Source organism: Scyliorhinus canicula, chromosome 26 (genome assembly GCF_902713615.1).
Source record: "Scyliorhinus canicula chromosome 26, sScyCan1.1, whole genome shotgun sequence".
Classification (NCBI taxonomy): domain Eukaryota; kingdom Metazoa; phylum Chordata; class Chondrichthyes; order Carcharhiniformes; family Scyliorhinidae; genus Scyliorhinus; species Scyliorhinus canicula.
In genome coordinates this window covers 24,391,985-24,409,643 of record NC_052171.1, presented here as the reverse complement: position 1 = coordinate 24,409,643, position 17,659 = coordinate 24,391,985, and the positions used below count along the sequence as shown (strand labels likewise).

The window sequence follows — 17,659 nt, the reverse complement described above, 5'->3', positions numbered from 1 at the left end:
ACAGTAAAGGTCCCTCTGCACTGTCCCCATCAAACACTCCCAGGACAGGTACAGCACGGAGTTAGATACAGAGTAAAGCTCCCTCTACACTGCCCCATCAAACACTCCCAGGACAGGTACAGCACGGGGTTAGACACAGAGTAAAGTTCCCTCTACACTGTGCTCATCAAACACTCCCAGGATAGGGACAGCACGGGGTTAGATACAGAGTAAACCTCCCTCTACACTGTCCTCATCAAACACTCCCAGTACAGGTACAGAACGGGGTAGATACAGAGTAAAGTTCCCTCTACACTGTCCCGATCAAACACTCCCAGGACAGGTACAGCACGGGGTTAGATACAGAGTAAAGCTACCTCTACACTGTCCCCATCAAATACTCCCAGGACAGGTACAGCACGGGGCTAGATACAGAGTAAAGTTCCCTCTACACTGTCCCCATCAAACACTCCCAGGGCAGGTACAGCACGGGGTTAGATACAGAGTAAAGTTACCTCTACACTGTCCCCATCAAATACTCCCAGTACAGGTACAGCACGGGGTTAGATACAGAGTAAAGTTCCCTCTACACTGTACCGTCATTCTTTGAAATATTGCCATGGGATTTTTACATTTACCCAAGAGAACATAGAACATAGAACATAGAACAGTACAGCACAGAACAGGCCCTTCGGCCCTCGATGTTATGCCGAGCAATGATCACCCTACTCAAACCCATGTATCCACCCTATACCTGTAACCCAACAACCCCCCTTAACCTTACTTTTTAGGACACTACGGGCAATTTAGCATGGCCAATCCACCTAACCCGCACATCTTTGGACTGTGGGAGGAAACCGGAGCACCCGGAGGAAACCCACGCACACACGGGGAGGACGTGCAGACTCCGCACAGTGATCCAGCCGGGAATCGAACCTTGGACCCTGGAGCTGTGAAGCATTTATGCTAACCATCATGCTACCGTGCTGCCCAAAGAGAGTGAAAGGTGTTGAATGTGCAGCACTCCCTCAGTCCCGCTCTCAGATGGAGTATCAGTCTGAATCATGTGCTCATGACTTTGCAGTGACACTTCTGACTGACATTTCCTGTGTTTCCCTGTGGTTGATTCGGGAATTCTGCAGAGCCATGCACTCCGTCCAGTTCATAGAGAATGCTGTTTGACAGGTTCCTTTCCCTGAGGAGCTTTGTTGAACCAGGGCAAGTTTCATGCTTGTTTATCTGATCCCAGATCAAACATTACCAGAATTCCTGACTTGCTGTAGCTGGTCTTGAACTCGAGCTACAAGTCGCTTCTTGTCCTCCATGACTACGCTATCAGCCGTGGGGCCCCAGATATGATGTCAGGGCGCTAAAGCACAGAACGCTGCAATAAATGGCCACTGAATTGTCTCTCGCGCCCAGCCACGTGTCCGTGCTTACCTTCCCCATTTCCGAGTTGTGTGACCGATCTGACACTCTGTCCGGTCTCCCATCAGGGCTGTTCCCATTACTCCCAGAGTTCCAGCGATCTGTAAATAAAAGAGAAAAGAAAGGTTCTACATCTCTCTACTTTCACAAGCACAGGATGCCACAAAGTGCTTTACAGTCAATGAAACAGGGTTTGGAGTGTCTTCACTCTTGTTATGTAGGAAACATCAGTCCAGCTTGCCGAATGGTCATACAGAGGTACCCCTGGGTGACACATTGGGGACCCTTTGTAAGCTCCAATGTAAAAGCTCCATGGGTATTTCACGGCAAGTTTCAACTGCCAGTGGTCCATTCCTGCGTGTGAGAATCTCCACAAACATCTCCAACTCCATTTGGATATTTTTAAGGGTCCAAACCTATTTACCTGGATAATTACCCAGTAAATGTTAGACTGAAAATGAACAGGTCTAAACGCCAGGAAAACAAATCAACCGGCACCCCTGACTCTTGCCTGACCCTCCAACTCCTACCCTTGACCCGCTGGCTTCCCTTCAACCCCACCTGACCATCTTACCAGCCGACCCTGCTGGTGCCCTGCCCACGCCCTCACTCACACTCATTCACTAACACACTGAAAGGTTATTTACGTGTCCCAAAGGTTTTCACTGCGTTAATGAATTGAAGACTCACCAGAATATAGCAGCTGGTGATGAGGACATGGTTTTGCTTCCCAAGGTGGTCCTGCACTGCACAGGAGGACTCCGGGCATCTGCAATCCACTCTGTATTTTGGAAGAGGCCTGGCTTGGAAGCCGGTGAGAAATGTGGAGCTGTGGCATTTTTTTAAGCAGTCGGAGTGGAGTGGTCTGTCAACTCAGCTGAAAGAGGGCATCTCTGACAGTGCAGCACTCCCTCCCGGTGTGAGAATAATCTGGCCTCTCGGCTCGATGGGACAGATCGCCTGATTTCAAAGCAGAGCACGGAAATCTTTCTTGGTGTCCTCGGGCTAATATTTCTCCCCCCCGCCCCCAAAATCACCACGACAGGTTACCTGGTCATTATCAGACTGCTATTAGTGGAGCTCGCTCGGTGTGAACTGGCTGCTGCCTTTTCTACATTACAACAGGTACATCATTGGCTGTAAAGCCCTTTGGGACAGGCAGAAGTTGTGAAAGGTGCTACAGAATGCACAGTAGCACAGTGGTTATCACTGTTTCTTCACGGCTCCAGGGTCCCAGGTTCAATTCCCAGCTTGGGTGACTGTCTGTGCGGAGTCTGCACGTTCTCCCCGTGTCTGCGTGGGTTTCCTCCGGGTGCTCTGGTTTCCTCCCACAGTCCAAAGACGTGCAGGTTAGGTGGATTGGCCGTGATAAATTGTCCTTAGTGTCCAAAGGGGTTAGGAAGTGTTATTAGGTTACGGGGATAGGGTGGAAGTGAGGGCATAAGTGGGTCGGTGCAGACTTGTTGGGCCAAATAGCCTCCTTCTGCACTGTATGTTCTACCCGTGTCTGCGTTGGTTTCCTCCGGGTGCTCCAGTTTCCTCCCACAAGTCCCCAAAGACGTGTTTGTTAGTTGAATTGGACATTCTGAATTTTCCCTCTGTGTACCCGAACAGGTGCCGGAATGTGGCGACTAGGGGCTTTTCACAGTAACTTCATTGCAGTGTTAATGTCAGCCCACTTATGACACTAATAAAGATTATATTATAGAAATGTGAGTCTTTCTTTCTTACCCCCTGAAGGTGATGTGGGATGATCTCTCCCGCTCACATCTCCTCGGATGCTCATGTTGCTGGACAACTCACTTCGTTGGCCATTGGTCTGGAGATGGATAGGTGACTGGTACCACCCTGGGGGTGAGTTCATTGCACTGAAAGGAAGAGGGAAAAATGCTTCACTTTAAAAAATGAAATCAGGATTCACTCTCTGTACAATATCAAGCTTCAGCCTGCAAACCTTCCCAAAGAGAAGTCCTGATTCATTGGATCGCCCCAAACACCCGGGTTAAATTGCTCCAAATTCATTCAACAAGTTATTTTCAGAAACTCAGTGTAAAATGACTAACGTTGTACTTGATGCCAACCAAGCAGGAAGGATGGAATCAGAAATTACACAATGACCTGAACAAAATGTGGAAGTGGCAATTCCGACGGTGTAATATTGGGGGAAGATGAGCAAGGTGGCACCCTGCTGGAGAACTGTATATTCTGCCTCTTTACTTAGTACCACAGATTGCTTATTCTCAAAAACCCACAGTGTCATAAAGATCCCGTACGACTCAAATGCCCAAAAAAGTCAGTTAAAGAAGATCGAGAGCAGAATCTCGACGATAGAGTCTGAAGCCTCTCACCGGCAGGTAAAATGGCGGAGTCAGTGCCTGGTGCTCTGTCTACAGCGCTAATGGCCGAGGTGCTTTCTAGTACCTTGGCGGAGGAGTGCGGAAAGCGCTGACGTACTGTGACGGAGGATCTCAGTAAATCGATTAAAGAGGCCTTGGCCCTCATTTTCAGCGGCTCTGGGGAAAGCCAATCAGACAGCGGAAGCCCGGCGAGCCATGATCAAAGGTATGGAGGTGACAGAGATCGGACTGCCTTGCTGGAACCGGAGAAGTCTTTGTGGGTCAAAGCGAATAAATCGTTCTAGGCCAAAGACAAATGGCCTAGAAAATAGGTCCAGGAGGCAGAATATCCGAATTGTGGGGCTCCCAGAAGGGATGGAAGGACCAACGCCCACAGAGTACCTCTCAGGCATGTTCAGTGAGATGGTGGGTGAGGGTGGACCCACCCAAGTTGGATCGAGCCCAACGTACACTCTGGCTGAGGCCTGGTCCTGAATATCCACCGCGTGCGGTGATAGTGAGGTTCCACAGCTTCAGAGGAAAGGAGAGTTTTGAGATGGGTGAAGGAATACCACGACTGTAAGTGGGAAGGCAACTCGATCACGTTCTATCAAGACGTGAGTGCGGAGCTGGCACAGAAAAGGGCTGCGTTCAGTAGAGTGAAGGCTGCCCTGTACAAAAGTAGAGTCCGGTTTGGTTTCCTTTGGCCTATCCAGCTCAGCTCAGATTAACTTTGCCGGGAGAGATGGACTCTTTCATTCAAATACACAGGTTGGGAGCAGCGAAATTGAGTACTTGGTTATGTCGACGGGCATGTTGAATTGTTACAGAGTTGGGGTTTGTTGCTCCTGTTTCTTCTTGTTGGGGTGAAGTTCTTATAGTTCTTGTTTCGATTTGGGATTTTCCACGATGTGTGTGTGGGGGATTCTGCCTTTGGTGCTGTTGCGGTGGACAGGAACGGTGAGTTGCAGTCCCTCTTGCATCCTGATGAAACTTTACAAGTGTATTGGTTTAATGCAATCTGGCAAATCCCTGGTCCCTGTGGCTTTCCAATTGAATTCTATAAGAAGCCCTCAGAGCAACTGGTGCCTTTAATTCTGGAGATGTTTAATGACCTCTTACCCCGGTTACTGTCTTTTCGGCTAGTTTCAAATTTGTGATTTTTCACTTTCCCCTCCTTTCCTTCAGTGGCAGGGTCTTCCCTGTTGAAGAAGATTGGGTCGCTGGCTGCGCCTGAAGGGGAGTCTATTTTGGATATACATGGATATAATGAAGTGTGTATGAAGGCCCTTCACCAGGTCAACTCCACGTCTTCATGTGCTCAGCTCAGTCTGATTCAAGATTTTGCACAGGACACACTAGACTAGAGCTTGGATGAGTGTTTTTTCCCCTGGGGTTGAAGATAAGTGTGAGCTCTGATTTAGTGGGCTGGCTAACCGTGCACATATGCTCTGGTCCTGTCCCACGTTGATAAGCTCTGAGCCTCTTTCTTTCACGACTTATCGGAGATACTCTGTGTAGATATGGACCCATGTCCATTGGTGGCCATATTTGGGGTGTCAGATTCGCCAGTGGCTCAGTCTGGAGCGAAGGTGGATGTCCTCGTCTCTGCCTCGTTGGTGGCCCAGAGGCGGATTCTGCTTGGAGGGAAGTCTCCCCCTCCACGCGGCTCCTCGGCCTGGCTGGGTGATCTCATGTCATTTCTGCGTTTGGAGACGTTCAGGTTCACTGTCAGAGGGTCGGTGGAGAGATTCTACCCGAGGTGCAAACCATTCAATTCCTTTTTTAAGGAGTTAGTTTTGTGTTAAAGTTAATTAGGTGTTGTGTGTGATGTAGCTTTTTTTTGTTTTTCTTTTCAATTGTTTGATTAATGTGAAAATTTTTCAATAAACTTTTTTTTTGTAAATGTGGAAACAGAACAATTTGTAATTAAAACAGAAAATGCTGGAAATACTCAGGTCTAGCAACATCTGTGGGGAAAGAGAGAGACAGAGTTAATGTTTCCAATTGATTATAACTCCTCTCCAGAACTTCAGGACAATTTGTTCTTGCCCGGACATCGCAGTGAATGTGCACAGCGGCTTCACAATTAACTTCAGGATCCGGTTATGGTGTGGAGCCCAAACCTGAGCACGGTCTCCAACTGTGGTCTCAGAGGCTTTACAGACGTTGATTGCGCCATGTCCACTTGGCTATTTGGTTGAAAAGCCATTCGTGAATCAGCTCTTTCTCTTAAGTGGCTATTTTTGATGATGTACTTGAACCCCCAAGTCCCTCTGCTCCCAGGGCAGCTCCCAGACCAGGCTGAACAATCCCATTATCAGTTGTTGCTGAACATTGTCTGGTCATTCTCTCGCAGAAAGAGCCATCCATTATCAAACCTCAGCCAGCCATTGCTAGGAACGTGTGCTGCATACTAATCAGTCTATCCTGCATACTAATCAGCCTGACTGCATTCCACTGTCTGACCTGTTTATTCTGACCTCTAAACTACACACCAATGAGATTTCCTTATTCCTTAATCTCTTCAGATCTCCATTCTCTCCCCTTTTGGCTCCATGTTTTTCTCACCCTCGCTCTGCCTGTCTCACATTCTCTCGGCATCTCTCTCTCTCTCTCTGTACAATACTCCAGCCCCTCACTCTACTACTACTCTCTGACGTCTGCAGTACGTTTTTGGCATCCACTGGTTCTGCTGAATCTAAAACAGGATGAATTAGCAGTCAAACCCAGGGAGGTACAGCAAAGACAGCGATTATGTTCCTGGACCATTCATTCACAGAACAGAGGTTTAAGTCTCACTGTGGGAGTTTGAGAATCAGTAAAACTCCTGCATTTTTGTAACAACCTAACTAACTCAGGGATGTGGTGCTGTCCCCTGTCCTGTCTGAACTATACGTGACTCCAGTCCCACATTACTTAGCTGTCCTCTGGAGAAAGCTCAGCAAGACACCCAGTCACATCGATCAGATTCAGAAAGTCCAGAGGCACAATCTCAGGGCTCTCCAAATGGAGAATACTGGCCTTGCTAGTGACACCACAAAATGATAATTGTATCGTATTTCCGAAGTATCAGAAACGGTCCCAGGGTGTGTTTAACTTTAGACTGTGGAACAAGACATCCAGAAACTTCTAAACCTAAACACAACACAACAATGTACAGGATGGATAAGCATGAGATTCCTTTCTCAACCACCTCTCTCTCAGTTCCAGTGACCTTGCTGATGATGTGTGCTTGCTATTAGTATAAGAGCTAAAAACTCTTTGAACTGATTGACTTCAGGAAGCAAAGTATCATACACACCCCTGTCTGCATCAATGGGACCGAGGTGGAGATGGTTGACAGCTTCAAATTCCGAGGGGTGTCCTGGTCCGCCCACGTCGACGCTACTACCAAGAAAGCACAACAGCACCTATACCTCCTCAGGAAAGTAAGGAAATTCGGCATGTCCACATTGACTTTTAGCAATTTTTTCAGATGCCCCATAGAAAGCATCCTATCAGGCTGCATCACAGCCTGGTATGGCAACTGCTCAGCCCAAGACCGCAAGAAACTTCAGAGAGTCGTGAACACAGCCCAGTCCATCACACAAACCTGCCTCCCCTCCATTGACTCCATCTACACCTCCCGCTGCCGGGGGAAAGCGGGCAGCATAATCAAAGACCCCTCCCACCCGGCTTACTCACTCTTCCAACTTCTTCCATCGGGCAGGAGATACAGAAGTCTGAGAACACGCACGAACAGACTCAAAAACAGCTTCTTCCCCGCTGTTACCAGACCCCTGAACGATCCTCTTATGGTCTGAACTGATCTCTGCTCGTAGCTTCCCTACTGAGTAGTACAACGCTCCGTAAGCTTCACCCGATGCCGGTGTCAATGTATTTACATTGTGTATTTATCATATGTCCTATGTTTTTCATTTATGGAACGATCTGCCTGGACATACGCAGAACAATACTTTTCACTGTACCTCGGTACACGTGACAATAAATCAAAATCAATCAATCAACTCCAATATAAAGCACAGAAAAACCAACGCTCCATATGAGACTCCCCCAACCTTCTTCTTCTGACCCCACCTTTCTCCCTTGTGTATTTATCCAGATTCCCTTTAAAGACATCGATACTCTTCACCCAAACCACTCCTTGTGGAAATGGATTTCACATTCTCACGACTCTCTGGGTAAAGGAGTCTCTCCTGAACTCCCCATTGGCTTTCTCTGTCACTAACTTGTGAGCCCTAACTTTGGTCTCGCCTACTGGTGGTTCAAGCGATTTGATATTGCCACTTCCCCATACCTGTTGGGAGGTCAATGTGTCTGCGTCTATGAAGGAGTGGAAACTCCTCCTGATGAGATATTGCCCCTATTTGTTCTCGATTATGACCAGTCTTTGCTCATTCACTTGACTTACATCTATTATTATTCCCTCAGTAATCAGTCCGATGGTAAAACGGTGATGAGGGCAACATAATATATTTTTTTTAAAACTGTGATGAGCAGGTTCCCTGTTCACCATGAACTGCATACTTTCAAAACAAATTATTTAAAAAAGTACCCAATGATTTTTTTCCCAATTAAGGGGTAATTTAGCATGGCCAATCCACCTCCCCTGCACATCTTTGGGTTGTGGGGGCGAAACCCACACAGACACGGGGAGAATGTGCAAACTCCACACGGACAGTGACCCAGAGCCGGGATTGAACCTGGGACCTCGGTGCCGTGAGGCAGCAGTGCTAACCACTGCACCAACGTGCCGCCCTCGGGCAGTTGCACATTTTGCGGTATTGCTGACTTACTCAATGTCCCATTTGGTAGCAGGATTGTGGACGCACTGAACCCCTGTAGAGGGTTTCTGCAGCTCGCATTCTTTTTAAAACTGAGGAGCGAGGGAGCAATTGGGAAATTAGGGGAACTTGAGGAAAGTAAAGCTCATCGGTAAATTTCCACACACTCACTGCAAGATCATAAAACCATGAACATTGGGCCATCCAGCCCCTCGGGATTGCTCTGCCATTTGATCAGATCACGGCTGATCGGATTATGGACTGAACTCCCCTTTTCTGTTTCCGATAACGTTTGTCTCCCTTGTTGATCAAAAATCTATTGAACTCAGCCTTGAATATGTTCCATGACCCACAGCCACCACTGCTCTCTGGGAATGAGAATTCCAAAGTCCAACAACTCAGAGAAAAAAAAGATTCCTCCTCCGTCTTAAATGGGACGCCCCTTAAAACTCTACTCCTTCATTCCAGTCTCTCCCACGAGGGGAAACGTCCTCCCACAATCTATCCGTGTCAAGCCCTCTCAGAATAAGATCGCCTTTCATTCATCAACTCCAATGAGTCTAGGCCCAAAGTGCTGAACCTGGCCTCGCAAGCCAAACCACTTCGCCCCAGGAATCAGCCACGTGAACATTCTGTGAACTGCTTCCAAAGCAGGTAGATCCCCCCTGGAGTAAGGAGACCAAAACTGTACACCGATGTGCTCTCATTAAGGCCCTGTGAAACAGAAGCAACGCGTCCCTATTTCGACAATCTGTTTCCCTTGCAAATAAAGGTCAACATTCCATCACCTTCCGAATCACTTGCAGTACCTGCGTGCAACCTTTTTGCCATTTCACACTTCACATTTCCTCAGGCAGCAGCGCGGGTTCAATTCCCGTACCAGCCTCCCTGAACAGGCACCGGAATGTGGAGACTAGGGGCTTTTCACAGCAACTTAATTGAAGCCTACTTATGATAATAAGCTATTATTATTATTATCTACCTACCAATGTTGTCCACTCACTGTGGACTTTGTAGGCTCTTTGGACTGACCGTTACATACCCTATTGGTGGGTGACCCGCTGACCCCAACGCAGCCGTTGAAAGACGTTGGACAATGTGTGTGTGGTGGCTAATTAACGGCTACCTGGTGCAAAGCTAACCAATTCATTCCAGGAAGGACAGGCATTGAGCCAAATCAGGGGGAGGAACATTCAGGGGGAGACAGTCTGTGAACTGGAGGTCAGCCATGGCCATTTGGGGCAGAACAGTGGCGTAGTGGGTTAGCCCTTCTGCCTCACGGCGCCGAGGTCCCAGGTTCGATCCCTGCTCTGGGTCACTGTCCGTGTGGAGTTTGCACATTCTCCCCGTGTTTGTGTGGGTTTCGCCCCCACAACCCAAAGATATGCAAGGTAAGTTGATTAAACACGCTAAGATTGCCCCTTAATTGGAAAAAAATGAATTGGGTACTCTAAATTTATGAAAAAAAGAGCCATGGCCATTTGTTTAAAAACATCCTTTGCAGATGACGTTGGCAGCTGCAGGAGAAAGCATCATCAAGGGTGGACTTTTTTTGTCCAGAAGAATCAAAACTGTAGCCAATACTGTGCAGCAGGTCAGAGTTTGATTTGGAAATGAGGATGACTCTTCTGCTGATTTTAAAACATGCAGGACCCCGCAGATGGACATGAGAATGGAGCCAGGAGCTGGGGAGGGCCCAGAGGACGACTCCGAGATTTGATGATGACTCCCTGCGACTCTTCCTCCAAGCAGGAGGCTGCTAATCATACCTGCTGAGAGAGGAGACCTATATCCCACAATCCCGCTAACATATCATCCCCATCCATCACTGTGAAACTCTGATATACCCCACACCCCTCACTGTAACACGGATATACCCCACACTCTTCACTGTAACACTGATATATCCCACACCCCTCACTGTAACACTCAGATATACCCACACCCCTCACTGTAACACTCTGATATACCCCACACTCTTCACTGTAACACTGATATATCCCACACCCCTCACTGTAACACTCAGATATACCCACACCCCTCACCGCAACGCTCTGATATATTCCACACTCCTCGCTGTAACAGATATACCCCACACTCCTCACTGTAACACTGATATATCCCACACCCCTCACTGTAACACTGATATATCCCACACCCCTCACTGTAACACTGTATACCCCACACTCCTCACTGTAACACTGATATACCCCACACCCCTCACTGTAACACTCAGATATACCCCACACCCCTCACTGTAACACTCAGATATACCCACACTCCTCACTGTAACACTGATATATCCCACACCCCTCACTGTAACAGATATACCCCACACCCCTCACTGTAACACTGATATACCCCACACCCCTCACTGTAACACTGATATATCCCACACCCCTCACTGTAACACTGATATACCTCACACTCCTCACTGTAATACTGATATATCCCACACCCCTCACCGCAACGCTCTGATATATCCCACACCCCTCACTGTAACACTGATATACCTCACACTCCTCACTGTAACACTGATATATCCCACACCCCTCACTGTAACACTGATATATCCCACACCCCTCACTGTAACACTGATATACCTCACACTCCTCACTGTAATACTGATATATCCCACACCCCTCACCGCAACGCTCTGATATATCCCACACCCCTCACTGTAACACTCTGATATACCCCACACCCCTCACTGTAACACTGATATATCCCACACCCCTCACTGTAACACTGATATACCCCACACTCCTCACTGTAACACTGATATACCCCACAGCCCTCACTGTAACACTCAGATATACCCACACCCCTCACTGTAACACTCTGATATACCCACACCCCTCACCGCAACGCTCTGATATATTCCACATCCCTCACTGTAACACTCTGATATACCTCACACCCCTCACTGTAACACTGATATACCCCACACCCCTCACTGTAACACTGATATACACTACACCCCTCACTGTAACACTGATATACCCCACACCCCTCACTGTAACACTCTGATATACCCCACACCCATCACTGTAACACTGATATATCTCTCACCCCTCGCTGTAACATTCTGATATACCTCACACCCCTCACTGTAACACTCTGATATATCCCACACCCCTCACTGTAACACTCTGATATACCTCACACCCCTCACTGTAACACTGATATATCTCTCACCCCTCGCTGTAACATTCTGATATACCTCACACCCCTCACTGTAACACTGATATATCCCACACCCCTCGCTGTAACATTCTGATATACCTCACACCCCTCACTGTAACACTCTGATATATTCCACACCCCTCACTGTGGCATTCTGATATATCCCACACGCCTCACAGTAACACTCTGATATACACCACACCCCTCACTGTAACACTAATATATCCCACACTGTAACACTCTGATATACATCACACCCCTCACTGTAACACTGATATACCCCACACCCCTCACTGTAACACTCTGATATACCCCACACCACTCACTGTAACACTCTGATACAGCCCACACCCCTCACTGTAACACTCCGATATATCCCACACCCCTCACTGTAACACTCTGATATACCCCACACCCATCACTATAATACTCTGATATACATCACACCCCTCACTGTAACACTGATATATCCCACACCCCTCGCTGTAACACTCTGATATACCTCACACCCCTCACTGTAACACTCTGATATATTCCACACCCCTCACTGTGGCATTCTGATATACCCAACCACCGTAACACTCTGATATATCCCACACGCCTCACAGTAACACTCTGCTATATCCCACACCCCTCACTGTAACACTGATATACCTCACACCCCTCACTGTAACACTCTGATATACCCCATACCCCTCACTGTAACAGTGAACGACACCTCACGCCTCACTGTAACACTCTGATATACCCCACACCCCTCACTGTAACACTGATATACCTCACACCCCTCACTGTAACACTCTGATATACCCCATACCCCTCACTGTAACAGTGAACGACACCTCACGCCTCACTGTAACACTCTGATATACCCCACACCCCTCACTGTAACACTCTGATATACCCCACACACCTCACAGTAACACTCTGATATACACCACACCCCTCACTGTAACACTGATATACCCCACACCCCTCACTGTAACACTCTGATATACGCCACACTCCTCACTGTAACACTCTGATATACCCCACACCCCTCACTGTAACACTCTGATATACATCACACCCCTCACTGTAACACTGATATACCCCACACCCCTCACTGTAACACTCTGATATACCCCACACCCCTCACTGTAACACTCTGATACAGCCCACACCCCTCACTGTAACACTGATACACCCCACACCCCTCACTGTAACACTCTGATATACCCCACACTGTAACACTCTGATATATATCACACCCCTCACTGTAACACTGATATACCACACACCCCTCACTGTAACACTCAGATATACCCAGACCCCTCACTGTAACACTCTGATATACCCACACCCCTCACCGCAACGCTCTGATATATTCCACACTCCTCACTGTAACACTGATATATCCCACACCCCTCACTGTAACAGATATACCCCACACCCCTCACTGTAACACTGATATATCCCACACCCCTCACTGTAACACTGATATACCTCACACTCCTCACTGTAATACTGATATATCCCACACCCCTCACCGCAACGCTCTGATATATCCCACACCCCTCACTGTAACACTCTGATATACCCCACACCCCTCACTGTAACACTGATATATCCCACACCCCTCACTGTAACACTGATATACCCCACACTCCTCACTGTAACACTGATATACCACACACCCCTCACTGTAACACTCAGATATACCCACACCCCTCACTGTAACACTCTGATATACCCACACCCCTCACCGCAACGCTCTGATATATTCCACATCCCTCACTGTAACACTCTGATATACCTCACACCCCTCACTGTAACACTGATATACCCCACACCCCTCACTGTAACACTGATATACACTACACGCCTCACTGTAACACTGATATACCCCACACCCCTCACTGTAACACTGATATATCCCACACCCCTCGCTGTAACATTCTGATATACCTCACACCCCTCACTGTAACACTCTGATATATTCCACACCCCTCACTGTGGCATTCTGATATATCCCACACGCCTCACAGTAACACTCTGATATACACCACACCCCTCACTGTAACACTAATATATCCCACACTGTAACACTCTGATATACATCACACCCCTCACTGTAACACTGATATACCCCACACCCCTCACTGTAACACTCTGATATACCCCACACCACTCACTGTAACACTCTGATACAGCCCACACCCCTCACTGTAACACTCCGATATATCCCACACCCCTCACTGTAACACTCTGATATACCCCACACCCATCACTATAATACTCTGATATACATCACACCCCTCACTGTAACACTGATATATCCCACACCCCTCGCTGTAACACTGATATACCTCACACCCCTCACTGTAACACTCTGATATATTCCACACCCCTCACTGTGGCATTCTGATATACCCCACACCCCTCACCGTAACACTCTGATATATCCCACACGCCTCACAGTAACACTCTGCTATATCCCACACCCCTCATTGTAACACTGATATACCTCACACCCCTCACTGTAACACACTGATATACCCCACACCCCTCACTGTAACACTGATATATCCCACACCCCTCACTGTAACACTGATATACCCCACACTCCTCACTGTAACACTGATATACCACACACCCCTCACTGTAACACTGATATACCTCACACCCCTCACTGTAACACTCTGATATACCCCACACCCCTCACTGTAACAGTGAACAACACCTCACGCCTCACTGTAACATTCTGATATACCCCACACCCCTCACTGTAACACTCTGATATACCCCACACACCTCACAGTAACACTCTGATATACACCACACCCTCACTGTAACACTAATATATCCCACACCTCTAACTGTAACACTGATATACCCCACACCCCTCACTGTAACACTCTGATATACGCCACACTCCTCACTGTAACACTCTGATATACCCCACACTGTAACACTCTGATATACATCACACCCCTCACTGTAACACTGATATACCCCACACCCCTCACTGTAACACTCTGATATACCCCACACCCCTCACTGTAACGCTGATATATCCCACACCCCTCACTGTAACACGGATATATCCCACACTCCTCACTGTAACACTGATATATCCCATACCCCTCACTGTAACACTGATATACCCACACCCCTCACTGTAACACTCTGATATACCCCACACCCCTCACTGTAACACTCTGATACAGCCCACACCCCTCACTGTAACACTGATACACCCCACACTGTAACACTCTGATATACATCACACCCCTCACTGTAACACTCTGATATACACTACATCCCTCACTGTAACACTCTGATATACCACACTGTAACACTCTGATATACACCACACCCATCACTGTAACACTGATATATCCCACACCCCTCACTGTAACACTCAGGTATATCCCACACCCCTCACCGCAATGCTCTGATATATCCCACACCCGTCACTGTAATACTGATATATCCCACACCCTTCACTGTAACACTGATATATCCCACACCCCTCACTGTAACACTGATATACCCCACACCCCTCATTGTAACACTCAGATATACCCACATCCCTCACTGTAACACTGATATATCCCACACCCCTCACTGTAACACTGATATACCCCACACCCCTCACTGTAACACTCAGATATACCCACACCCCTCACAGTAACACTGAAAAACGCCACACCCCTCACTGTAACACTGATATACCCAACACTCCTCACTGTAACACTGATATATCCCACACCACTCACTGTAACACTCTGATATACCCACACCCCTCACCGCAACACTCTGATATATTCCACACGCCTCACCTCACTGTGGCATTCTGATGTACACCACACCCCTCACTCTAACACTCTGATATACACCACATCCCTCACTGTAACACTCTGATATACCCCACTGTAACACTCTGATACTGTATACCCCACACCCCTCACTGTAACAGTGATATATCCCACACCCCTCACTGTAACACTCTGATATATCCCACACCCCTCACTGTAACACTCTGATATACATCACACCCCTCACTGTAACACTGATATATCCCACACCCCTCGCTGTAACACTCTGATATACCTCACACCCCTCACTGTAACACTCTGATATACATCACACCCCTCACTGTAACACTCTGATATATTCCATACCCCTCACTGTGGCATTCTGATATATCCCACACGCCTCACAGTAACACTCTGATATACACCACACCCCTCACTGTAACACTAATATATCCCACACCTCTAACTGTAACACTGATATACCCCACACCCCTCACTGTAACACTCTGATATACGCCACACGCCTCACTGTAACACTCTGATATACCCCACACCCCTCACTGTAACACTCTGATATACCCCACACTGTAACACTCTGATATACATCACACCCCTCACTGTAACACTGATGTACCCCACACCCCTCACTGTAACACTCAGATATACCCACACGCCTCACAGTAACACTCTGCTATATCCCACACCCCTCACTGTAACACTAATATATCCCACACCTCTAACTGTAACACTGATATACCCCACACCCCTCACTGTAACACTCTGATATACCCCACACTGTAACACTCTGATATACACCACACCCATCACTGTAACACTGATATATCCCACACCCCTCACTGTAACACTCAGGTATATCCCCTACCCCTCACCGCAACGCTCTGATATATCCCACACCCCTCACTGTAACACTGATATATCCCAGACCCCTCACTATAACACTGATATACCCCACACCCCTCACTGTAACACTGATATACCCCACACCCCTCACTGTTACCCTGATATATCCCACACCACTCACTGTAACACTCTGATATACCCACACCCCTCACCGCAACACTCTGATATATTCCACACCCCTCACCTCACTGTGGCATTCTGATATACACCACACCCCTCACTCTAACACTCTGATATACACCACATCCCTCACTGTAACACTCTGATATACCCCACTGTAACACTCTGATACTGTATACCCCACACCCCTCACTGTAACACTCTGATATACTCCACACCCCTCACTGTAACACTCTGATATACCCCACACCTCTCACTGTAACACTTTGATCCCACACCCCTCACTGTAACACTCTGATATACCCCACACCCCTCACTGTAACACTCTGATATACCCCACACCCCTCACTGTAACAGTGATATATCCCACACCCCTCACTGTAACACTCTGATATACCCCACACCCCTCACTGTAACACTCTGATATACCCCACACCCCTCACTGTAACGCTGATATATCTCTCACCCCTCACTGTAACTCTCTGATATACCCCACACCCCTCACTGTAACTTTCTGATATACACCACAACCCTCACTGTAACACTCTGATATACACCACACTGTTACACTCTGATACACACCACACCCCTCACTGTAACACTGATATACACCACACCCCTCACTGTAACACACTGATATACACCACACTGTTACACTCTGATATACACCACACTGTTACACTCTGATATACACCACACCCCTCACTATAACACTGATATACCCCACACCCCTCACTGTAACACTGATATACACCACACTGTTACACTCTGATATACACCACACCCCTCACTGTAACACTCTGATATACACCACACCCCTCACTGTTACACTCTGATACATACCACACCCCTCACTGTAACACTCCGATATACACCACACTGTTACACTCTGATACACACCACACCCCTCACTGTAACACTGATATACCCCACACCCCTCACTGTAACACTGATATACACCACACTGTTACACTCTGATATACACCACACTGTTACACTCTGATATACACCACACCCCCTCACTGTAACACACTGATATACACTACACCCCTCACTGTAACACTCTGATATACCCCACACCCCTCACTGTAACACTCTGATA

At 47.6% G+C, this 17,659-nt stretch overlaps 1 protein-coding gene across 1 annotated transcript in view; it reads right to left on the bottom strand.

Annotated features, from left to right (window-relative positions):
• The window catches only part of LOC119957294 (vinexin-like), a 75,376-nt gene that overhangs the window by 11,344 nt on the left and 46,373 nt on the right, over window positions 1-17,659 (bottom strand). The window contains exons 12-13 of the mRNA XM_038785131.1: window positions 3,139-3,275; window positions 1,420-1,508 (exon numbers count right to left, since the gene is read on the bottom strand). Coding sequence (XP_038641059.1) covers window positions 1,420-1,508; window positions 3,139-3,275 — 226 coding nt within the window. The remainder of the gene's footprint in view (window positions 1-1,419; window positions 1,509-3,138; window positions 3,276-17,659) is intronic.